The sequence below is a fragment of the Monodon monoceros genome, unplaced genomic scaffold, assembly GCF_005190385.1.
Source record: "Monodon monoceros isolate NGI ecotype Baffin Bay Population unplaced genomic scaffold, NGI_Narwhal_1 Super_Scaffold_11, whole genome shotgun sequence".
In the NCBI taxonomy this organism is placed as follows: domain Eukaryota; kingdom Metazoa; phylum Chordata; class Mammalia; order Artiodactyla; family Monodontidae; genus Monodon; species Monodon monoceros.
Window position 1 is genome coordinate 59,937,152 of NW_021703767.1, and position 26,314 is coordinate 59,963,465.

At 37.1% G+C, this 26,314-nt stretch overlaps 1 protein-coding gene across 2 annotated transcripts in view; it reads left to right on the forward strand.

The window, feature by feature from the left end:
* The first annotated feature begins 622 nt into the window (after nt 1–622).
* Nucleotides 623–26,314, forward strand: part of ATP6V1A (ATPase H+ transporting V1 subunit A) — a 52,913-nt gene continuing 27,221 nt past the window's right edge. Inside the window, exons 1-2 of one of the 2 annotated variants that reach the window (XM_029214790.1) lie at nt 623–851; nt 25,947–26,041. In XM_029214790.1, the coding sequence (XP_029070623.1) occupies nt 25,957–26,041 (85 nt within the window). In that variant the 5' untranslated portion in view covers nt 623–851; nt 25,947–25,956. Of the gene's footprint in view, nt 852–25,047; nt 25,326–25,946; nt 26,042–26,314 lie in introns of those variants that run through there. The other variant, XM_029214791.1, reaches the window with a different exon arrangement.

The window sequence follows — 26,314 nt, forward strand, 5'->3', positions numbered from 1 at the left end:
CGCCGGCGCGTCGGCAGCCCGGCGCGCAGCCGCACTGCAGGCCTCCGAGTACCCTTCCCCCTCCACTTGAGGGCCTCCATCTTTCTACTGGGCTCTGCCTTCCGGCGTCATCTTCCTCCTCCCATATCTTACGACGCAACTTGTGGGGCTTGCCGGGAAGGCCTTGGCGGTAAAAGCTAGATTTTTCCACCCCTCCCTCACCTCTCCCACTTCAACAAGATCAGTCTTCCCCGACCCTGGTCTTCCCAGCTGGTAGTCTCCAGTATGACCTTCAAACGCTCCTGTCTCCTAATAAGATTTTATAAAGCTGGTTCCTCTAAATGTAAAGAAGCCTGTGGGAGACTTAAGTAAGTTAGTGCTTTTAAGACAAATAGGTGTATTTAACAATTGGCCGGATAACTTGGCTTCCGTCCAGCACGTTTCGGTTTCGATATCACGTGATGGCCCCAAACCCATAAGGCTGGGATTTTGCCTGCGGGCCCCAGGGGGGCGGAACTCTATCTCCATTTCCGGCCCCGAGACCACTGCGTGAACGTCACTTCCTTAGCAATGCACTTTAGCCCGTTCCACCCACGCCTTGTACGTTGCACTTTACAACATAATCTTTGCGGACATTTTTGTTTTGTTCTTGCAGTCCTAAAATCTAATCGCAAGAACATTAATGTTCAAACGATCCGCAAAAATACAGGCGCCGGAGATGCAGCAAGCCCGGTTGGGGAGAACAGGGCGGAGCCCGGGGTCACGTGACTGTCTAAACCCGCCCCCCTCTGCAGCTGAAGACTTCCCCTCCCACAGTGACAGAGCCTCCGGGTAGGTGATCGGTACGGTTTCTGGACCTCGCGCCCCGGCAGGTGAGTGGCGACCGGTAACCGGCGGCTGGTTGGGATAGAAGAGAAGAGGTGAGAGGATGAAGAGAAGAGAGAGTGTGAATGGTGGCCTCTGCTGTCCCGGGCTTCCCCCCGCTGTCATCCTGCACCGGCGATCTCATTTCTCCAGTTATCTTGACACCCGCTCCCCCAATGTGGTCGCCCCTGCAACCTAGGAGTTAACATGTCCACCCTTCCCGGGGCTGGGGGGTGAGTGCCGCCATTATGGTTCCCCTTTCGAGTCTTTGGGGCTTCGGGTAGTGGGATTGGTTCAGGCATTCTTCGGGGTCTGCAGTAGCCTCCAGGTCTCAATCCCCTGTTCTTTGGCAGAGGCCTTGTAAAGTCTTTACCTTCAGCCCGGGGCTGGGGAGCGGGGAGATAGGAAAAACCCCGGAGGCAGAGGCGTCTCCTGTGAGACAGGCTTGGGAGAGAATGTCACCGATGTGGCCCTCACTGCGGTGTCACTGTAAATCTTGCTTCCGAATGTGCATTTTCAGTTAATTCTTAGCTTTTATCTGACATCCCTGCGAGAGGCGTTTTATAGATGTCCACAAGCTTTGAATGGATCTGGAAGGGTAAAAGGTGGCCGTTTACCTTTCTCTTCTCTGACTTAATGGTGCAGAAAAGGAGAGGACAGTTGAAAGAATAAATATATGCTACCTTCAAAACAGGAGGTGTTGGTAATGCGACAGTCTAGATTGAATGGGGAGGCGTTGAAAGATGGTGTTGCGGTGTCATGATCTGCAGGAGACCCAGGCTAGCTTATGGAAAAGTGACCTCCCTGAAAGGGAAGTAATTCTTCAGAAACTAATTGGGCTGGAAAGATAATTAAACTAATGTGTTTGACCATAAACTTAAAGGTAAGGAGGTTAAGTCGAGATATTGCTGACTTCATATTTTCTGCCTTTGACATCCTCTTGCCATTTCTCCCTAAAATCCTACGTAATTGCCACTCCCAGTCAATTCCTTGACTAGTGGTAAATTTATGTTAAGTAGCGTTTGTATCCCTCCTTAGCTTTCCCCATTTGTAAAAGTCCAGGTGACCTCTTCAGATTTTGATGAACAGTATTTTCTGAAAGTGCAGAAAAGATTGTTTAGGTTTTTGCCCAACCCAGTGTACTCCCATTTCACATGTAATATAGTAACCAATGTTTTGACCCCAAACAATGTGCCTTAGGGAAGAGTGTTTTTCTGTTTGGGGTTAAACTCTTGTTTATACTGCAAACTCAGAAAGTCCCTTGGTTCTTTTAAATTGAAAGGCCTTACAGAAATTACAAATCTGATTTTTAAAATTTAAATTACACTTTTTCTTAATCTGAAAAAATTATATTCTTAGTTAAACCTTAGAGTTTTCTAACCCATGTCATTGAAGAATCCATTAGAAAGACAACTGAAAAATGAGGAAGATGGAATCATTATCTTTGAGTGGTGGGTATGAATGACTTATTTTTGTTTTTCTGGTATCTTCCAAATTCTCTGCAATAAACTGGTCTTATTTTGTTAAGGGGGAAGTTAAAATTCTAGAGTAACATCAATTTAACAAAATGTTTTGTAGTAAGTTCAAAATAGAGAAACTCGCTTATTGATGCTCATTACTAGAAAACATAACCTTAAAGATCTTTCTTGCTTTCTCTAAGTAATGATGAAGGCCACTGTTATGATTTACAGTTTTAGCATTTTGTGCATATAACTTAAATTGGACAAAAGCACTAATTTGTTTGAGATGTTTAAGTATCGGTATGCTTGCTACCGATATAAATATAGTTTTATCCATTAGTTTGCTCCAGAGTGAGGTTCCCTGATCACTAGAGGAGAGAAAAATGTAAGCAGTCTTGCTTCATTGCCCAGGTAACATTCCACCAAATAAGAGGAGTTCTTGAAGTCTAAACCAGTCCTGTCTGGGTGAGACCAAAATGGAACAGAGAAAACAGGCTAAAAAGGATTGAGCACTAGAGGAGAAAATGTCAATGTGAAAGAGGTTGAATGAGTTTGCAATTTTACTTCACAGTTCCCCTGATTTTAGAGAACTTGCAAAAGCAATAATTTAGACCACTAATGAAATCTGGAAGATTGGCAGCAGGAATTGGTGACTAAATTGCTACTTAAGTTGAATTTGAAAAAGAGCTTTGACGTTATACTCGATTTACACACACAAACAAGTGATGTGAAGTGTGGAAACCATTTCTGAGACGAGCTTTTTATCAATCTATGAGTATTATATGCAGAAATCTTTTTTTTTTTTTTTGGCCTGCCACGTGGCTCATGGGATCTTAGTTCTTAGTCCACTGACCACTGACCAGGGACTGAACCGGCCCCCCCACCCCCCGCCACTCCCACCCCCGGCAGTGAAAGCACGAAGTCCTAACCACTGGGCAACCAGGGAATTCCCTATATGTAGAAATCTTAACATTCATTAGAGAATTGTGCTGTAGTCCAACATTAAATGGCACACGGGGGTTTTTGTGTTCGGGTCCCTGACACCTCTTGTGTGCTTACTCTGAGGTCTTTCTTATATGTCACTGCCTTTGTAGATTATGGCCACCACCAAGATGCTTTCTTCCTCTGTGGGCAGAACTAGGCACTAACTTCTATAGACTACTACACAATATTTTCTATTCTTCTATTTTCATTTCTAGCACGTTGTATTTAATTACTGTTTGCTGGGCTGTTCCTTAGTAAACTGTAAAGCTCCTAGGAATTCAAGGACAGTGTCTCTACTGTTGTGTCTTTAGTACCAGGATGCAGAAGTACTTGATAGGCATTAAATAAATTGTTTATTGAATGAGTGTTTGACAGTTGGACAGGGAGATTAAACTACTTTTAAAGTTCTTGCAGATCATAGCTCCTACTGAGTTTATGCACTAGGTATTAGCTTTCAGATATAAATTGTTAATAGTAACCATCCAAATCATGGTCAATAGAATAGATATAAACCTCAGATGGACTTTATTAATGTAGTGATCAACTTATTTTCACAACATATGTGTTTGCATGATAGGGAAGGGAAGAGGAGTGAGTTGTGTTTATTGAAAAAAGGGGCACTGTACAGGCTACACGTGATATAGCACTAGACTAAAAGTCAGAAAATCATCATTAAGTACTGCCACTTTAGCTATATGCTTTTAAGTAAAGTTGGGGGTGGGGGCTTATGGTTTGATACTTAGGAACCTTTCTATCAAGGGTGTTACGATTTCAAGTGAGATAAACCCTAGGTAATCTATGTGAAAGTATTTTTAAAACTAAGCGGTATTTCCTGATCCTATAGACCTGGGTTCAAGTCTGGCCTTACCACTTATTTAAGCTGTGTGACCTTGGACAATTTACTTAATCTAAGCTTAAATTTCCTCCTGTTTAAATCTATGCCATAGATGCTATTAAATTAGATCATGATGCAGAGGGCCTAGTACATACTTTGTACATTTAAAAACTTAACTTTGCTGATACCTAGTTTGATTTTATATACTGAATTTCTAAAGGAGACTTTTAGATATCCTATAAAATTGAGCAACAAGTTTGGGGTATGGAGTAAGGAGTAGAATTTGAAATGAGGCTTATTACCAAAAAATAGCAAGAAAAATGTACTTCTAGCAAAGATTCTAAAATAGATTTATTAATAGGAGCTAAGAAATATCAACATAAAGTCTATTATTTTGGCAACTGCAGTGACTTAATATTTTCTATATAAAGATTTTCCAGAGCTCATGATCATTAATATGTGGAATCAATTTAAGGAAGTATTGTATTTCTAAATTATTATCCCTCACTGGATTATAGAAATATATTAAAATTATACCACCCTATAGAGGTGGAACTTTTGAGTTTAGCTTATATTTAAAATTTCTGCCTTTTATTCTGTTTTTATGCCTTATTTTTATCCTCATTTGAAGTAGACATAGGAATATAGAGAACACAATGGAGACGTGAACTAGAGTAAAACTTTTCCCTTCCTAGGTTGACGATTCACAAGGTTTAGTGGTTTTGCATTGGAAAATATCAGTAAATTAAACAATAATTGAAGTGTAGCTATCATGAGTTTATGTTTCACCTTAGTCCTGAAAAAAATAACTCATTTGTTCTAAGGAAAGATTTTATTAAGAGATTATTGAATATTCTCTTTAATGTCTTTAATGTCAAGTTTTCTATTATAGTGAAATAAATTATGATCAATAACCATATTTTCCATTTAATTTTTCTGTAGAGACTTTAAAATTTTACTATTTTCTTTGTTTCCTGTTGTGAACTGAAAGTGACTTCGGTTTATATAAGTGTATTATTTTATATATATATAGTATATACATATTATATGTATAGTAAATACATATACATTGTGTGTGTGTTTATAAAGATAGCTGAAATAGATGTATATTTTCATAGTAATAAATCTTTATTTTTACCTGTAACTATTAAAGTCATCTTTAGAATTAGTTACTACTGTGAATAAAATTATTTAATGATTAATTTTTTTGAAACGCCCCTTTATATTTGTTCGTAGTTAGCTCTGTTTAATAAATTTCACAACTGCACTTAGCCTTCAAAATTGCTGGTATTTCATAGATATTTTGAGATTTAACCTGTGTTTTTTTTGTTGCTATTTTTTTGGTGTCAATATTATGACTAGCTACTACAATAAAATTTTCAGTGTTTTTCTGAATCTTAATGCTATCTGTAGAAACCATTGTTCTTTCGTTGACAAACCTTTTTAAAAATTATATCAACAACATGCCATGTTTTATTTCTTTTCTGAAAAATAGTTAAGCTTATTTCATTGAAAGTAAAATGGGTAATGCATGATATAATGCAGAAGAGCTGCACATGTGCTTGAGCAATGAAAAACAACCAGACTTTGTTTTGTTTTAGTTATTTCTTAGTTTAATTCTTTTAAGTGTTTATTTAACAATAAAATAGAGAAGACTAAATTATAAAACACTTATAAAATTGAAGAAAGGGCATGATACAGAAACTGTATGTGTAGTAATGATTGTATATACATATTGAAAAAGATGGACAGAAATGCATCAAAATAAGTCATCTTAGATTAGGAGATTTAAGAAAGTTCTAAAATTTCTATTTGAGTTCCTACAATCACTGTTTATTGCTTTGGGCAATAATTTTTTAATTTGGTATGGAGAATTAGGCATTTAAATGATGATTTCTTCTTAATTACTTGGATATCCTAAGTGAAAATGTTTTGACTTATCCAGATAACTGAATATGTTATTTAAGTTTATAGGTGCAGGTATGTTTTTAGGCCTCTGTAAGCTCAGCAGAATTTTAAAAAGCAGAAGTAAATCCCAGCATATAAAATAATTTAATACATGGTGAAGTGATATTTCAATCCAGTGGGAAAAATGGGGACATATATAGTAAATGTAACTGGCACAGCTTGTCTGTCTGGAAGAAATTAACTTGAGCCAGTACTTTGCAGCATATGCAGAAACTAGTTTCAAGATGGATTAAAAACTTAAATATTTAAAATAAAATATTAAAAATATTAATCCCTAAAATTTTTTTATATATACAATCTAGATGTAGTGATGACCTTTTAAACCAAGATAGGAAATCTGAAAGTCATAAAAGTAAACATAGGTGTATGAGAACACATAGAAATGAAGAATTTTTCAATGGCAAAAATAGAGGACAAAAGCCAGATTGAAAAAAAATTGAAATATGTATAACAGATAGAGTTAACATTTGTCAGAACTTTTACATATTAAGAAAAAGTCCACACAATAGAAACATGGGTAAAGCATATGACCAGAACTTCAAGAAGAGAAATCCAGACATTCAACAAACTTATGAAAAGATGTATAACTTCACTAGTAATCAATATACTAGCAATGAAACATTTTTTTTCTGATTAGCAGAAATTAAGTGGTAAACCTACCGCTAGTGGTAAAGGATTTTCTCATAAAATGCTAGTGGAGATGTAAATTGTTACAGTTTTTTTAGTAAACAATCAGGCAATATCTGTTAATATTAAAAACACATATTCTCCCATCCAACAATCCCACTGTATGGACTCTTTTCCTTAAAATAAAAACACCAGCAAGTAGCAAGTGTTCACATGAATGTCGATTGAAGCAGTGTTTGAAGTAGCAAAAACCTGGGAACAAAGGGAATGCCTGTCAGTAGGGGTATTGGTATATAACTTACAGATTTTATGTTTTTAAAGTCCATTAAAAGTAGGAGTTAAAAAAAAAATTGAAGTTAAATCCATAATGGTGAATCAAAAGGATTTCCAAATACATCCTAAAAGGATCCATCATGTATCTTAAGTGAGAAAGGCAAAGTTTAGAGAAAAATATGTAACGAGATCCCATTTTTGTTAAACAGCTGAAAAACACCATGAGTTTTGTATATGCCTATATGATTGTCAACACTGGAAGGAGGAAGTAAGCAAAAGAAAACAAAGACAAAGGAAAAAAGGCAGGGTATTCACAATAACACATGCATAAAACTACATGTTTGTGCATATCTGTACAAGTTGAATTGCAGAAAGGATGGTCACCAAAGTGTATGTTTAGTGGTTACCTTAGTACATGGATGGGCATTTTGGGTGGTTTTTATTTTCTTACCCTTTTCTGTATTATGTGTTTTTATTTTTACAATGAACATGTAGTGTTTCTGTAATTAGAAAAAACTACCTTTTTTAAAAAGCGACTTCCCTGGTTGCGCAGTGGTTAAGAATCCACCTGCCAATGCAGGGGACACGGGTTCAAGCCCTGGTCCGGGAAGATCCCACATGCCACGAAGCAACTAAGCCTGTGTGCCAAACTACTGAGCCTGCGCTCTGGAGCCAGCGAGCCACCACTACTGAGCCCACACGCCTAGAGCCTGTGCTCTGCAGCAGAAGCCCGTGCACCGCAAGGAAGAGAAGCCCCCTGCTCGCCGCAACTAAAGAAAGCCCGCGCACAGCAATGAAGACCCAACGCAGCCAGAAATTAATTAATAAGTTAATTAATTAAAAGTAAAAGATCTGTTAGGGCAAAGAAGGAATTAACAAAAGGAAGAATTCCATTTGAAATGGCCAGAAATGGCAATTGTCTGAAATTTTTTTTTGTCTTAATTACTTAGGTATCTGAGGGGAAAGTGTATAAATTACCCTGCTGATTCCATAAACTCTCCTTAATTTTTTTGTGTATGTGATAACCCATGGGCATCCAATAAGAAGTTGTCATTAAAAATGTACAGAAAAGTAATAGGCATTACCAGATAGGGTTACAAATTTTATTTTTGGTATGGATATTAAGTCCTCCAGAAATGTTTTCTGCCTTGGAGATAATAGAGCATATTGCACAATTATGGAGTCTGTTACCTGACGTAATTGTTTGACGGTCAGCATAAGGGAAAGTCCACATTTGGGTTTTGGTGAATGAAAAAACTAAATACAACGTAACTCTCCTTAGAAAGCTTCAAATAAGAATGCCTATAAAGAAGCAAAATTAAGTTACTTAATACTTGATTTCAGTCCTTTTAAGAATCTGAAATTAATATATCATTCAAAGCCGTAATAGAAAATAACAGATGCTTTAGAGCAGCGGTCCCCAACCTTTTTGCCATCTGGCACCGGTTTCATGGAAGACAGTTTTTCTGAAGATGGGGTGGGTGGCGGCGGTGGGGGGGGGTGGTGCAGTGGTGGGGGGAGGGTTCAGGCGGTAATGGGGAGTGTCAGATGAAGCTTCGCTCGCTTGCCTGCCACTCACCTGCTGTGCAGCCGGGTTCCAAGGGGTTAGGGACCCCTGCTTTAGAGTGAGATTTGTTATATGTTTAAAGCATTTGTATTTGTTTCTCATGTTGATATTTTTTGTTTCCCCTTTTCCTTAAAAGTTTTACTAACTTAATTATGTATATGTTCTTTATTGTAAACTGTACACATTTTTCCTCTCCAGTTTTATTGAGATATAATTGACATACAGCACTGTATAAGTTTAAGGTGTACAGCATAATGACTTGACTTACATACATCATGAAATGATGACCACAGTAATTTTGGTAAACATCCATCCTCTCATATAGATACAAAATTAAGGAAAGTTAAACAAATTTTTTTTCTTGTGATGAAGACTCTTAGGATTTACTCTCTTGACAACTTTCATATTTAACATTCAGTAATGTAATTATATATCATGTTATACAGTACATCCCTGGCACTTATTTATAACTGGAAGTTTGTACCTTTTGACCACCTTCATCTGGTTACCCCTTCCCCTGCTCCCTTATTTCTAGTAACCACAAATCTGATCTCTTTTGTTTTCAAAGTATAATTGACTTAAAGCGAATACTATGTTAGTTCCTGCTATACAACATAGTGATTCGATATTTCTATACCTTTTAAAATAATCACAATAAGTCTAGTTACGACATGTCACCATACAAAGATATTACATACTTATTGACTATATTCCCCACACTATACATTTCATACCTGTGACTCATTTATTTTGCAACTGGAAGTTAGTACCTCTTAATCTCCCTCACATGTTTCTTTCCTCCCTCAATCCCCTTCCCTCTGGCAACCACCTGTTTGTTCTCTGTATCTATGACTTTGTTTCTGTTTTGTTTGTTCATTTGTTTTTTAAATTCCACATGTAACTAAATCATACAGTATTTGTCTTTCTCTGACTTATTTCACTAATACCCTATAGGTCCATCTCTGTTGTTGCAAATGGAAAGATTTCATTCTTTTTTACAGCTAATGTTCCATTGTATGCACACACCACATCATCTTTATCCATTTTTCTGTTGATGGACACTTAGGTTGCTTCCATATCTGGGCTATTGTCAGTAATACTGCAGTGAACTTAGTGGGGTGCATATATCTTTTCTAGTTAGTGTTTTTGTTTCCTTTAAATAAATACCCAGGAGTGGAATTGCTGGATCATATGAGAGTTCTGTTTTTCATTTTTTGAGGAATGTACAAATTCCTTTTGAAAAGAGTTGGGATATATGTAAATAAAAAGTAATTTTAGAGTAGTGTTGAGAGGCAACATAGCAAGCAAGGAGGTTAGGGGTGTAGGTACTGGAGCCAGACTGGCTCAAACCCTGGCTCTGTTACTTCTTAGCAGTGTGACTTTGGGGAAGTTTCTTTTATGTCTCTGTATTGTATTTTTCTCAGCTTTAAAATAAGGATATTAAGAGTATATTTATTTCATTAAGTGTTGTGAGGATTAAATGAATAATGTAAGAAAAGTGATTAGAACAATGACTGTTACATAATAAGAGCCATGTACATATTTGCCATTATTATTTAGTTACTATGCTCTTTGCTCAGTTAATTAGTTATATATAGTAATTTTATCACTTGGCTTAATTGGTTTAGCGCTCATCGAATCACTCAATATTTTTAACTAAGTTGAATGGATAATACATGTACAAATACAGTAAAATTTTTATATTCATACATGTGTGCGTTTTCTCCCCGTCTCTCCATCCTTACTCTTTTTTCTCATGTATTTGTTCACAAAGGTAGCATCTTGTCATGTTATTCCCAGGCCTTACATTTTTCATTTAACAATGTTACCTTGGAGATTTTTCCACATTGATACAGTTAAAGATGCCACATTCTTTTAAACAATAGTCTAGTATTCAGTTGTACTAATGTATCATCATCATCCTACACAACAATTTTTTGAGAGTTTACTCCTGTATCAGGCACTTTTCTTGAATTAAGTCATGCAAGGCTCTCAGCAACCTTATAAGATAGGTGTTAGTTTTATCCCCATTTAACAGATGAGGCATTTTAGGCTTTGAGTGGTTAAATGCCCACCAATGTCACACAGTTCATAAGTAATAGGACTCTGGAGTTGAACCCAGAGAGTCTTTTTCCAGAGATTACTATCTTAACACCACAGCTCTGAAGACGTCGTCTCCATATTAATGGACATTCCAGTCTTTTGCTGTAAGAAACAGTGCTGTAATAGATTATTTTGTTAATAGCACATTTTGTACACATAAAGTAAATTCCTAAAAATGGAAGAGGTGGGTCAAAGGATTTTGAATTTTGGTGGGTATTGCCAACTTATTGTCCAATTTAGGGATGCACTGAAGGTCAGGTTTGTCCTCAGTATTTTGCCAAAATCTGTCCATTTAGCTTGAGTCTTAGGGAAGCTGAGTAGCTGGATGCCTTTAACATTTCTAGCATCCCTGAATTACATGTGACCTACCATCATGTGATAGCATAGGTTACCCCATATCTAATCAGCATCTAACAGTGTCAGTATGAGATCAAGGTCTGACAAATGTCATGACTTTTTGTTACTTTCAAATAATGGTAAACATCCTAGATATAACTTGAAGTGCTGTTTATGTGACTCATACATTGAAATTCTATCAATTGAAGTTTGTAAGTTATTAAAAGTAAAATACTACAGTTAATAATTGTGAAAGTTGCTGATTTTATGAACCAAAACAATTATGTTAGAGCTCTCAAATAATACATAGGGAATCAGATTGCCAATTAATACGAACATTTAGAGTGTGATAGCTAGCTAAATGTGAGAATAACTGTATCTTGTGAAAAATGGGTTGTCACTATAAGTACTAGTCTTAGGTAATGCAGAATCAGACAGTGAGGGACTTTATTAACATGAGTTACAATATCCACAAATTATTTTGAATATAACATACTTCTGTTCAGTGTCCTCTATTTCATTTGTTTCAAGAAAGAAAAGTATCTCTTATTAATCCAAAGAATAGGCCAAGTGACACCCAAACTCTTCAATGTGATCCAAAGCAGACACTTAAAATACAGAATGCTCAGGTCCCAACTTGGTACACCTGCAGTGCTTGAATGTAGATTTATAGTACCTGCTATTTTTCAGTGGTGTGTGCGTATTTTAAATATGATCTCATCCTCACCCAAAGATGCTGTTGGATAAGGAGGGTGGGGGAAGTACCTAAAAATAGGCAATGATAAAGACTATTAATTCTTTATTGTAGACTATTTCTACCTCAGAGAAGAATAAAACAACAGACAATAGCTCCCTCTACCATCACCCTCCAAATGAATCATTGCACCGTAGCAACTTTGATATCTAAAATATTAGAGCTGAGCCTGAACCTTGGAGGACAAACCCTTCTATGCCTCATGCCTCATGGCTCGACAGTTCAAGATAATATTCCTAAATCCTCACACAAGATATTGCCATTAAGCCCTGTTCTGAAACAAAGATGAGTAAGTACTTTAGAGGCATTTCTGACTAATATACTTCTGAGCTGTTAATAAGGGACTGGAAATTCTCAGGATTTGCCGAACTTGACTGGACAAGTGGGTGCCCACAACCTTATCAAGAGCCACATTAGTTCATTCTAAACAGACAAAAGCCTGTGTGGTGGTTTTCAGCTGTTCCTAGGGTTAAGGTTCTCTTATTAGCATCATAGGCATACATAGCATCATGTAGTCTTCTGTAACTGTTAGTTCACAAGTAAAAACAAAAGTGAATATGATATATTCTGTGTAAGCATTATGCCCTTACAGGAGTCATATTGTCAATACTTTGTGCTTTTAAAAAAAAGTTTTATTGAGGTATAATTGACATAATTGCAAACATATTTCAAGTGTACTGTTTGACATCTTGATATATGTATACACCCATGAAACCATCACTACAGTCAATATAGTGAACATATCCATCACCCTCAAAAGAAATTTCCTCGTGCCTCTTTGTAATCCCTTCCTTCTATACCTCCCCACTGCCCATCCCCAAGGAACCACTGATCTCTTTTCTATCACTATAGGTTAGTTTGTATTTTCTAGAGTTTTATATAAATGTAACCCTTTGCCCAGGGCGGTGGGGGGGGGTCTACCTCTTACTTTTACATGTTTCAATGATGCATTTCTTTTTATTGCTGAGTATTCACTGTATACCACAAATGCCACAATTTGTCTATCCCTTCACTTGTTGATAGATATTTGGGTGGTTTCTGCTTTTTGACTTATGAATAAAGCTGCTATGAACATCCATGTAAAATTCTTTGTTTGGACATAAGCTTTCATTTCTCATGGGTAAATACCAAGGGGTAGAATGACTGGGTCATATGATAGGTGTATGCTTAACTTTCTAAGAAACTGCCAGATTGTTTTTTTAGTGGTTGTACATTTTACATTCCTACCAGCAGTACGTGAGAGTTCTAGTTCTGCATCCTTACCAACACTTCCTGTGGTCAGTCTTTTAAAATTTTAGCCCCGCTAGGTATGGAGTGGCATTTCATTGTGGTTTTCCTTTGCATTTTCCTAATATTAAGCATATTTTCATGTATTTATTTGCCATTCATGGGTCTTCTTTGTGCAGTATATCTTAAGATCTCTTGCCCATCATTTTAATTGTGTAAAATTGTCCATTTTAGTCAGTTGTCCATTTCTGTGTGTGGTTCTATAGCCTTTTTAAAAAAAATAAATTAATTTTTATATTTTTGGCTGCGTTGGGTCTTCGTTGCTGCACGTGGGCTTTCTCTGGTTGCGGCGAGTGGGGGCTACCCTTCGTTGCAGTGTGCAGGCTTCTCATTGTGGTGTCTTCTCTTGTTGCGGAGCACGGGCTCTAGGCACGTGGGCTTCAGTAGTTGTGGCTCGTGGGCTCAGCAGTTGGGGTACTCAGGCTCTAGAGAGCAGGCATAGTAGTTGTGGTGCACAGGCTCAGTTGCTCTGCAGCATGTGGGATCTTCCTGGACCAGGGCTCAAACCCGTGTCCCCTGCACTGGCAGGCAGATTCTTAACCACCACACCACCAGGGAAGTTCCTGTATAGCCTTTTTGAGCTAATATTTGTTTGTAAAATTTTAAATAATAATACTAGGCAGAATAATGGAGATAAGATTTTATCTATTCTTTGTATAATTATTTGGTGTTTTAGCATTTATAACATCAAACAAAATAACCACTAAGGGCTTCCCTGGTGGCGCAGTGGTTGAGAGTCCGCCTGCCGGAAGATCCCACATGCCGCGGAGCGGCTAGGCCCGTGAGCCATGGCCGCTGAGCCTGCGCGTCCGGAGCCCGTGCTCTGCAACGGGAGAGGCCACAGCAGTGAGAGGCCCGCGTACCGAAAAAAATATATATATATTTATTTATTTATTTATTTATTTATTTATTTATTTTTATTTATTTATTTATATATAAATAACAAAAAGTGGGGTACTGTAGTTTAAAGAGAATTATTACATAAACTATGGTATCCATTTAATGGAATGTTGTACTGTTTAAGATGATACTTATTAAAAATATGTCAAGTTGTATTATAGTATTGATTACAATTATATAAAAAATTGTGAGGAAATAACATCAAAGTCAACAGTATTCAAGTTGTGAGACTTTTCTTTGGGTATTTTAAAAATTATAAGCATATTGCTTCTGAAAATAAATTTTAAGCAGAAGTATGTAACAAATGCTTATTTTCTTTACTGTTTGTATCATTTAGCTATCTTTTTGGCTGTTTACATTCTTGGTAAGTTAAAATATAAAATCAGTGACTCGTTTTTTTCTTTGTAATCTGAAATCAAGAAATATTCTAAAAATTCACATAGAAGTCTTATGGGATATTAATGTTAGCTTCACTATAACTTTTAACTCTTTAATAAGTTTTGTCTTAGAGATAAGAAAAATAAGAGGAATTTCTCAGATACTGTTTCAGGTAAATTTATTATTCCAAATTTATGACAGACTATTAACCAGAAATTGTCTACTACTATTCCCTGTAGCAAAATTATATTGGGTCTGTTTTCATTAATATTCTTATTAGTTCCAAATATGCCCATTTACTTTACAGTTAAATTTATTTTTACTATTATTATCAGTTATTTATGTTTGTGTTATAAAGCTAGGCATTAATAAAACACAGCATTGTGTGTTGTTCTTTAAAAATCTTAGTTCTTTAGGAGATGGATATTCTAGAAACAGTCAATTCTTGGTTGTTATACTACTTGCTCTTTAGTTTGTGAATGATCTGTTATATCATCTCTTTTTCGTCTTCTCCCTTTTGCCTGCATATTATTCTTTGCCATTCTAACATAGAGTCAGTTAATAATGGAAAAGAGGCATCCTGGGCTTTTTTTTTTTTTAAGATAATAAAGGTTAAAGCTACTGGCTAAATAAGGTCTTTTGAATTATTTGTTGTTATTATAAATGCTTAGATGTTAAAATCAGACTAAATTCGGACTTCTCCACTCCATAGCTCTAATCTTGAGCGGGTTGCTTAAAGTCTCAAAACCTGTTTCGTAATCAAACAATACCTGCCTCCTAGGACTGTTGTTAAAGGTTAAATGAGATGTGTTTATTTTTTAACATAATGCCTGGAGTGTGATATGTGCTTAACAAGTAGTAGTTTATCTGTTTTTAATATCAGAACATTTTATTGAGTTACTGCTGTGCAAGGCTCCATGCTATGTGGAGGGAAGAGAGTTAAGAAAATGATAAATTTATGCCCCTTGAAGGCAGGGATACTTGAGTCTGTTCATATGACAGTTCTACCATTGGTCATAGGCTTCTAGCCTGTAAATTTCAAACCATAGAACTTATACATTAAATACAGTATTTTGTTATTCTGGTTAATACTTTGGATTATCACCTCAATATAACCCACTTTTATTTATAAAATTTTGAAGTGAAAGGAATCTGTGATTGTTTATTTCTAGAAATGCTATCAAAATTGTTTATGGATAAGCTTGTCATCAAAGCATAAGAATATGTAGCCAATAAGATTTGAATTCTATTCCCAGCTTAATTGTCCACCCTACCTTTTATCTTTACTGTTTCTTTTACAGGATTAGTTGTACTTTAATAAGTGAAAGGGTGTTATCTGTGTGTGCCCTCAAAAAATTTTATTGTAGTAGGAATAAATTTTTTCTGATTCTGTTAGTCCAGTTTGCCATCTGTGATCTTTCTATACTTCTCTACTCTGATTCCCACTTTTGTCTGCATATTTCCTTGTAGTCCATCTCAAGTAATTTTTTGTGAACTATTTAAGTAATGACCTCATAGATGCCTTTATTCTTAACCTTTTGGCCTATCCTTTAAAAAAAATAACACTATGAAATATGTATACCATATAAAAATATTTATTCTTGAAATCCTCTCCGTTCTGTTTTGTTATAAAGGCAACAGGGACCCAGATGCTTTCTTTCAGTTTTGCTGTCCTTAGCAAGGTGGCCTGGCTACTTAGATTTGCTTCCTTCAAGGTCCCAAGATGGCTGCATGTACCACGCAGATGACCAGATCCCAAGGGAAAAAGTGTTTTTCATGGCCTGTATATTTTAAAAGAAAAAAGAAATCATTCCCAGAAGCTCCCCAGTAGACTTTGCCTTACCTCTTATTGGTCAGAACATCATAACATGCTCATTTCCAAACCAGTCATTGACAGGGGACCTGGAATTACCTTGATGTGTCTACCAAAATTTCAGCCAATTTAGGGTTTTGCTAACAAGATAAAAAGGGGGAACTAGTTATGCTAGTCAGTAATCTGCCACGTAAGCCTTTCTTTTTTTTTTTTTTTTTTTTTTTTTGCGGTACGCGGGACTCTCACTGTTGTGGCCTCTCCCGTTGCGGAGCACAGGCTCCGGATGCGCAAGCTCAGCGGCCATGGCTCACGGGCCCAGCCACTCCGCGGCATATGGGATCTTCCCGGACCGGGGCACGAACCCATGTCCCCTGCATCGGCAGGCGGACTCTAACCACTGCGCCACCAGGGAAGCCCACACATAAGCCCTTCTAATGGTGTTGCTAGGGAGGTAGGTTAAATAAAATGAATAGAAAAGTACTTCACAAAATGATTGTGTACTATACTCTGTGAATATAAGGTAGTGCTTAGCTGGAATTCTACCAATTCTATAACTTTCGTTATAATTTATAGCAAGCATAAAAATATTAGATTCTTGATGCCTTTCCCCAAGAAGGTAAACTGTGTATGAAAATAAGTATTTGCTTTTAATCAACTAGATTCTTCTTCATCTTAAAAAAAAAAAATCTATTATTTCCAAAGATAGTCTTCAGTCAGTTGGATAGGATGTACATTTCCAAGTGTTACGTTAAGTATCAATGAAGTGCCCCGGTATCAATTAAGGATTTTGTATGTAAATAAATCTTGTCTTAGAACCTTGGTATTTAGCTTTTACATAACACCTTACCCTTGCCTCCAGCAATTGTATCATGCAAGACTGGTAGTGAAAACATTTCTTTGAGTAATGAAATTACTAGGTATAGTGCATTAACCAATAGCAATTTGTAAGGGATCTTATAAAACAGAAGGAACAAAAGTGGGCCTCTGGTGTTGTGATTTGCCACTGCAGTGTTCTGCAGTGTTTGGAGGAGAGACTGGTGACTCATTAGATCCGATGGTTGCCTGTGCTATCTGGATTTTTCCCCTTCTACAGCAGGGTTTTTTGTTTTGGGGTTTTTTTTTTAATCTTTCACAAATATGGGGGGTGGTTACAGTTTGTGACTATTAGAATTTTGGATTTTTTTTTGTTTTTTTGGGTTTTTTTGGCTGCACTGGGTCTTCATTGCTGTGTGTGGGCTTTTCTCTAGTTGCAGTGAGTGGGGGCTATTCATCTTTGCGGTTTGCATGCTTCTCATTGCGGTGGCTTCTTGTTGTGGAGTGCGGGCTTCAGTAGTTGCAGTGAGTGGGTTTCAGTAGTTGTGGCTTGCAGGCTTTAGAGCGCAGCCTCAGTAGTTGTGGTGCACAGGCTTAGTCGCTCCGCGGCATGTGGGATCTTCCTAGACCAGGGATCGAACCCGTGTCCCCTGCATTGGCAGGTGGATTCTTAACCACTGTGCCACCAGGGAAGTCCCCAGAAGCTTGGTTTTAATTGCATTTACTTTTTATCCTTAAAAGAGGAGTCCAACAACTAAAGCCAATTTTAAAAATATAATCGAGTTGATTTCTCTATGAGCGCAGGTACATATAACACATTGTTTTATTGAAAGCAACTGTTTTTAAAGTAAGTATCATGCTTTTATTTTTTAAACGATTGAAAGCAACAATAATAGCTGCATATCGTATTAGAAAGGAGTTATTACATAGCACATAAAACTTCATGTAGGATTAAATCATATCATGATAGTTTGGATCTTATGGAGATTTGGCATGAGATTAACTTTCAGTATGATCTGACTTGCAGTATCATTTGCTTATAGCCGTTAAACTGTTTTGGGAGGTTGTTGTCTTAACATTTTTAAAAGCCTACGTTGGCAATTCCTTGGCAGTCCAGTGGCTAGAACTCCACGATTTCACTGCCGAGGGCATGGGTTGAGTCCCTGGTTGGGGAACTGAGATCCCGTAAGCCGCTCGCGCAGCCAAAAAAAAAAAAAGCCTGTACTTTTTCACATAGATACGTAAGCATTCAGTAGTGAAGCAGAAGATTTTAGTGGGGTATTTTTATTTTCACTCTTTTCATAGATAACAATGAAGGGTGGTTAATGGATACAAATTAGTACGTTGTATGACCATGTCTATCAAACTGCTATATGCTTTGCCCTATTCAGTAGTTGTCAATATAATATGTCTACCTAATTTATCATTTTTATTTTATTTGTGGGGAGGAAACACTTCCATATTTTTCTTGTAAAACACACATTGTGTATGATGATGTAGAGGGCAAAACTTGTTTGGGTTAAGAGGGTATACAAGAGCAGACAAAGAAATTTGGCTGCTTACAGTAGACTGCAGTAACATCCTGTTGTCTGTCAAGATTCTGAGGAAGTGGTGGGGAGGTATTTATTACTTTAGTGCTTACTTGTTCTTCTGCAATTGGGGTGCTTTGATGAAAAAGCTTTAGAAGTATATTATCTATGTCTGTGTGTGTGTGTGTGTGTATCCTTATATCAGTGCTGTGGGAATTGCAAATTTTAATGTTCAAGAAAGCCTAGTACCTTGGACTGATCCTTGGAAGTTTCTCAAAGTGTTTAACTGTTAAGAGGTTGGAGCCTGAAACTTATGGACCAGGAAAACATATTTTCCAATATCAGAAAATAGTACTTTAGACTTCTTTTCCTGTGACTGCTGGTGATGGGCTGTATCTAAGGTTTATGTTGAAGCAGGAGGAGCAAATTCCTTTCAGAAACTAAGGCTTTCGTTGCATGGGAACCTTAGCCGGAGAATTGCCTATTGGGCCGTGCTTTCTAAACCCACTTTTGTATTGTTTTTTCGTTTTCCCGAAGTAACCAATTACAAGATTACTAAGACAGAAAACAGGCCAAAAATTGTAGTGCTTCAAGTGTGAGTCTAAGTTTCAGTTATCCAGGAAGTAATTATTCAGTTTGTTCATTGTAAGTATTTTAGGTTCTCTGGAATCAGATGTCTAAAAGGAGTCTGGTGTATAAGATTTTCTTAAGGATCAACACATGTGAAAGGAAGGGGACGGAAACAGAGTTGGTCTGGGGAAGAAGTGCAAATGCAATGCAAGCCCGACAAAGCCTCAGCTGACCAGGTGGGATGATCTGGAGTGAGCATTTATTGCTTGTGACTTCCGCATTGGGCTGATAGGGCTGGGCCTTTCTTTATACCTCCACTTTGCTCAGTCACCCGGCGCAGGTTGCTCTGTGAAGGGTGTGAATGTGGGCAAGGCAGCTCTCTGCATCCCTGAAGGGCTGACAGCTGTTGGCTATCCTCTTCCTTGAAGTGGAATCCGAAGGTTGATAAAAGATATAGATAAAACATATAGTCTTGAGGTAGAGACTGTTGTCCTCTGTACCACACAGGATTGTTTAGATGTGTACAATAGAAATCAGCCTAGTTAATTGAGGAGGCAGAGTGCAGTGCTTAAAGAGCATAGGCGTTGATGTCAGACTGCCTCGGCTCATAATCCCACCTTTACTGTTTGCTGGTTTTGTGATCTTGGGCAAAGTTACTTACATCTCCATTCTTTAGTTTCCACATTTGTAAAATGGAGATGGTATTAGGGGGTATGAAGTTATTCAGTAACTATTCACTGAGTGCTTTTTTCTTTGCCCAGGCACTGTTTTCTTTACCCTCATGAAACTAAGTATTCTAGGGAGTGATACAGATGCTTATACTAACCACAGTAAACAAGTAAATTAAAAAGAAAAAATATTCTTTCAGGTAGTTAAAAGTTCTATGAAGAAAAGCAGGGTAAGAGCATTGAGGATGACAGTGGGAGGAGAGGGACTATTTCATGAGAGTGAGGAAAAGACATTCTAGGCAGGGCACAGCAAATATAAAGGTCTGAGTTGAAGCCGAGATTAAAATTTAACATGTTGAAGCATCAAAAATGGACAAAAGTGCCTGGAATTCCTACATTTTATACTTTAAAAACTGGTGTTTTGGGCTTCCCTGGTGGCGCAGTGGTTGAGAGTTCGCCTGCCGATGCAGGGGACACGGGTTCGTGCCCCGGTCCAGGAAGATCCCACATGCCGCGGAGCGGCTGGGCCCGTGAGCCACGGCCGCTGAGCCTGCGCGTCCGGAGCCTGTGCTCCACAACGGGAGAGGCCACAACAGTGAGAGGCCCACGTACCGCAAAAAAAAAAAAACTGATGTTTTCACAATTTTCTTATTTTATCATGAAAGATGTGTTAAGAGTTGGTTTTTGAATGTATTTGTAACCACTTCTCTGAATATCATACAGTGGTGTACAAAAAGCTAAATTACTTGTGACCATCATCATGTTTTTCTCCTCTTAACATTGACTTTTTTTTTCCTTCCAGTTTTATACTTACTGACTGTATTCCCCGCAGTGTACATTCATGCCTGTGACTCATTCATTTTGCAACTGGAAGTTTGTACCTCTTAATCTCGCATTTCTTTGCTTCCCCCACCTCTTTCCCCTCTGGCAACCACCTGCTTGTTCTCTGTATCCATGACTCTGTTTGTGTTTTGTTATGTTTCTTCATTTGTTTTGTTTTTCTTTTGGCTGCGCAGTGCAGCATTCGGGATCTTAGTTCCCCTACCAGGGATGGAACCTGTGCCCCCTTGCAGTGGAAGTGTGGAGTCTTAACCACTGGACCACCAGGGAAGTCCTGTTTTGTTTTTTAGATTACACATTTAAGTGAACTCATGCAGTATTTGTCCTTTTCTGTCTGACTTATTTCACTAAGCATAATACCCTCTAGGTCCATGTTGTTGAAAATGGCAAGATTTCATTCGTTTTTTACAACCGGGAAATATTCCATTATATTTGTATACCACATCTTCTTTACCTATTCATCTATTGATGGGCATTTAGGTTGCTTCCATATCTTGGCTGTTGTAAACACTGACTTTTTAAAAAGTAGAATCATCTTGATTTGTTATAAGAATATTAATCAGATGAATGGAAATTTGTGGATCTGGTGAAAAGCATATTTAAGTGAATTTATAGAATTATCACTTAGGCTCTTGGTTCACTTATTAGTTTGATATCACTGTTCCTAATGCCTGCTGCCTTTGGCATAAATTAAACAATATATGCCTAAAAATAAAGTTTAAAACTGTAGAATCATCAGTTTCCTATGGTGGCTAGGATTATCCAGCTGAGTGATAAATTCACAAGGCAGCTGAATCATGAACAAACCCATTTGATTTCCACTAATTATTGCTCATACATTTGGAGGCTCTTGTTGTTTAAAAGGGAAAATATGTAAACACCTGTTTTTAAAAATCAGAACAGATACTATTATTGCCTCATGAACATTCTAGAACACCTTCATGAACCCTAGGAGATTTAAAGCATCTGTAAGAAAGTTCTACTGTATACTCTAATGCCTCCACATCTTTCAAGTTTCAGCTTAGCCTCCTCTAAGTCACTCTTGTCCTGCCCAAGTCAAGGTTAGATGCCTCTTCTAAATCACTCTGCACTGCTCTATGAGAGCACATTTGTTACCCTATTGTAACTATTCTTACTCCACTGTATTTTCAGTCTATGATACAGCACCTGGCATATCACTGATGCTTAAAATAAAATCTACTTAGTTTTAGAAAATAAAGTTATGGTAAAATACACATAATAGCTAAGAAAAAAACTAGCCACTTGACTAGATTTGGTTCATATAATAAGATAAGAATATGTTAGGTTCTTTTTAGAAATATAGGCAATATTAGCTTGTACTAACAGAATAAAGTTAGTAGTCATCAGTAATACTTTTCTGTTAGGCTTACTGTTAGGTGCTTCACAACAATCCCAGTAGATTTTACAGATGAAATGAGTCTCAGAAGGTTGAAAGAATTTGATTTGCTCAAGGGCACAATTTATAATTTCAGACTTCATTTGTCTGACTCAAAGCCTTGGTCTCTGTTTCTCAATAAAAAGAAAGCAGCCAGAACAGATGAAAGTGGTACTCTTCAGAACTTACTCATATGACATTTAGAATACAGTTTTTAATTTTGTTTGCTCTGTTTTAAAAGAAACATTGATATCTGAAATACTTCCGGAAGAGGGTAGCCTCAGGGGAGAAAGATCTGAAAAAGTCTATCCTTTGAGGGACAGTTGACACCAAAGAGAATTCCTCCGGGAGGGACAATACTGTGTGTGGCTACAGTAGTTGGAAGAAACGGCCAGAGGGTAGAAGTTGGGGAAGTAGATTTAGGTTGGATATAAGACAACTCTGTAAGAGGCGATTTCTGAAAATAGAATGGCTTTTTCAAAACTGAAGCCCTGTTTAAATGGTAGGTATTACAGATGAATTTTTTGTGAGCATTTTACATCTCACAAGGAACATTTTGACAAACTGTAATTTAATCATAGCCCCAGGGTAGGTGGTACTTGTGTTTTTCAAATGAAGATATTAAGAGATTTTGATTTGTCCAAGATCTCCTGCAGTGTGTGGCTGGTAGAATCAGGATATTTCCTAAGCCTGCTGACTCAATATTTCATGATATTTCCACTTTAATAGGCAGATCATGTATCATGGGAAATACCCATATTTAGGGAAGAAGTTAGACTGTATTATTATAAAGTTCTCTTCTGACTTTGAAAATCTTTGATTTTCTGGAGATTAAAATTTGACCTCCTTTGCTTGTTTAGTACTTCTTTGAAGACTTTGCCCAGCCCATTTCCCAAATAAATGCTTATCTTGAAACTTTGTTTTTTCCCCTGTTATCTAAGTCGGTTCTAGAAAAACTTTCATCTTTTTATATTCTAATCTTTTGCAGTCCCATTCCTACTTCCTCAACAGTTCCCTTCTGCATCTTTAGGAGGCTGGAAAATCCTAAATAAACCAGTTTCCCCTTTTCTTTACTTCCTCCCTCAACTGCCCTTCCTCCAATTTTCCTACTGACACCAAAATCCTTGTCTCCTTTACATTGACATTTGTGACTGTAATATCAGATTTATTATTATTTTTCCATGATTTCTAAGGACTTATACACTAACTTCATCTTTATCAATAAATGACCAAAGTGATGATAGTCTCTACCTTATCACTGATACCATCTTTAAGGTGTTGGTACTTTTCTTGCCCCTTTGATCATATTCTTCTCATTTGGAAGGTCTCCCATATTGCCATGTGGTTGATTTTTGGGTTTTTTAATATCTTTATTGGAGTATAATTGCTTTACGATGTTGTGTTAGTTTCTGCTGTATAACAAAGTGAATCGCCATATGGTTTTGATCTTTAATTGTTTTTACTCTTGCTTGTTTCTTTAATCACTCTTTAATTCTTCCCTGTTATCCCTGTACACCGTCCTGCTTCTGAAGGCACTAAGTGTATCAAACCAGAATTCCACTGTTAATGACTTTATTGTTACACGCCCTTCCCGAATTCTTTGATACCTTGGTTAATGGATTACAAATTGTATTCCAAGGAGTGTAGGGTTCTGTAGCCATCCTTCAATGACTCCAGAAAGACTGAAAAACACCACTGTACCCTGCCTGAATTAATACCTAAGCCTCAGGGTTTGATTTTCCTCTCTTTCTGTATTCTTTCTATTTGGACTCAACTCAGCCTTGAAACTTACTTTCCAGTTCTTACCTGTTCCCCTAACTCATCCCCATTGCTTTACACTTTTCCCACATCTGAATCAATTTCTCCTTTTCTCCCAATGTGTTGTCATTTTGAACACTTAAGTAATTTTGTCTTATGGTACAGTTGTTTAAAACCAGTGAAATCTCCTTTTATTCATAGTCTTTATTCCCTAAGTTTAACACAGTACCTTTTCCTTGGTAGGAGCTCAGTAAACATTTAATAAATTGAGTCCATTCGTTACCAGTTAAGTTGTATGGACCCTTACTCGGGCCCTAGCCCACTGAGGCCCTCTGCCTCCACAGAGAAGGTTTTTTTCCATTCGGGTTCCAGCAGCCAAAAAATGAAACCAAAGCAGAAATTGAAGCAACAGAAGCTTTATTCAATGGCCAGAGGATGGATAAGTGGGAACTTAGTACACAAATCAAGCTCTCGCCTTAATGGCAAGACGGATTTACTTTTAAGGAATAAAGACAATGGGGGGAAGGAGTGAGACTAATGATGGGGATGCATATGCATTAGTTTTCTGGGAAAGAGGCAGGCTTTCCTGGAAATGGGATGCCACCACTTTTCTGTCCTTTTTTGGTCAGTGACTTCCAGTCACGGCTGCCAGTAGGTGTGTCATTTAGTACACTAATGTAGTAAAATCAGTGTAGAAAGAGACTCGGGGTCTCTTGGAGTTAAGATTTATCGCCATCTTGCTTTCAGCTGGTTCTGTCCGGTTTTTGTTTTTCTCTTCCTATAGCTTCCTTTCTTTGTGTCCAGACCCTGTGATTAAAGATATATGTTAGTTCCTATTCCAAGGAGGGGTTGGTGGGTTTTGAGCAAGGGTCTGGTGACAGCTCTGGTAACATATTGACACTCACCCCATAACTATTTCCGGAGCTTTTCAACTTCTCTTCATGCCTGCATCCCTTCCCCTACTTAACGTTAGATTGGTTAAACATCATTATTCTCATAACAGTTCTCCCTCAATCTTCGGTTATTTCCTATTGTTTGTAGGATAAAGTCCAGTAGGCATTCATTTCAAGACCCACAAATTAGTCTCCCTTATCCTTATTTCTCACTGTTGCCATAACATAAACCTTTTATTCCAGTCAGGCTGTTAACTGTTCCTGAGATTTTTATTTCCCTTCTTTTGTTCTCCTTATTTCCCCACCTGAAATGCCTTTTGCTCTCCTCCTTTTCCTATGCTAATTATACCTGACCTTCAAGATGTTTTCCCCAAACATTCTAATCTTTGAACTTTTAGTAAATAAGTGTGTATTATTTGATACTTTATTACATATTGATCTGTAACCTTTACTTTACGGTTGTTTGGAGACATTATTTAGCTTTTTAAATGTACATATATTTTATCTTCTTTATTAAATTGTCAGCAATAAGTTAGACCAGCAGTTACATAGAAACTTTCTACTTTGGGATCTGTAACCAGTTTTCTATTTGGACTTGAATAGTTCATTGTTTGGGTTTTTCAGATTGCACATCTCTAAAGTAAAGAAGTTGAACTAAATTTCTTACGATATTCTGTGTTCTGCTAAAAAAAAGAAAAAAGGGAAAAATGATCCCAGAAATATTTTAAAGGTAGATTTTACATTTAAACATTTATTAAATGTAAGATATAACTTGTTAGATGATAAAAAAAATAAAGCAGAGAAGGAGGGGAGGTATTTTAAATAGATGGGCAGATAGGCAGAGAAGCCTCTCAGAGAAGGGGACATTTGAGGAAAGACCTGAAGGAGGTATATAGAAGCTGACATCTGGCAGAAGAGTACTCCAGACAGGGGGAACAACATGTACAAAGACCCTGAGGCAGAATGTGTATGTGCTTTGAGTAATGGCAAGGAGTTCAGTGTTTATGCAGCCTGATTAAGGGGAAGAGTAGAGAGGCAGTCAGAGAAATAATGGGAGGGCAAGATGTTGTCAGGCTAGATAAGAGGTTGGAAAGAATTCACAGTCTGTTACATTCCATGGGGTATTTTCTATTGAATGTCTTGCATACGGATATATAATTCTGAGTTTTAATAACTGTAGACTATCCAAGAATGAGGTACTTTTAACCAAATCTTAAGAATTTTATATTTTACTTTGAAGAAGTGGTAATAACTCAAGAATACACCAAAGTTCACTACCTATATTGGTTCTTTTGCTTTAAAGTTTGTAATTATAACTTAATTCTTTTTTTTTTTTTTTTTTTTACCATAGGTAAGTTAACATGATGGATTTCTCCAAGCTACCCAAAATACGTGATGAAGATAAAGAAAGCACGTTTGGTTATGTGCATGGGGTCTCAGGACCTGGTAAGTAATACATAATAATCTCAATAGTAAAAATTCCTAACATCAATTAACGTCTTTTCAAGATGTTTTAGGCAGAAATACACAAGTTTCTGTTCACCTACATAAATTCTGTCTTTAAAAGATTTCATAGCTGCTGTAAGACTGAGGTAATACCTCCATCATAAGGGCTACTGTAACATTTATTATCTAAATTTGATAATTATTGAGGTACTAATTTGTGATATCCTGTTTATTATATAAATGTATAGTTGGTGTTATATGTCTTAATTTTTT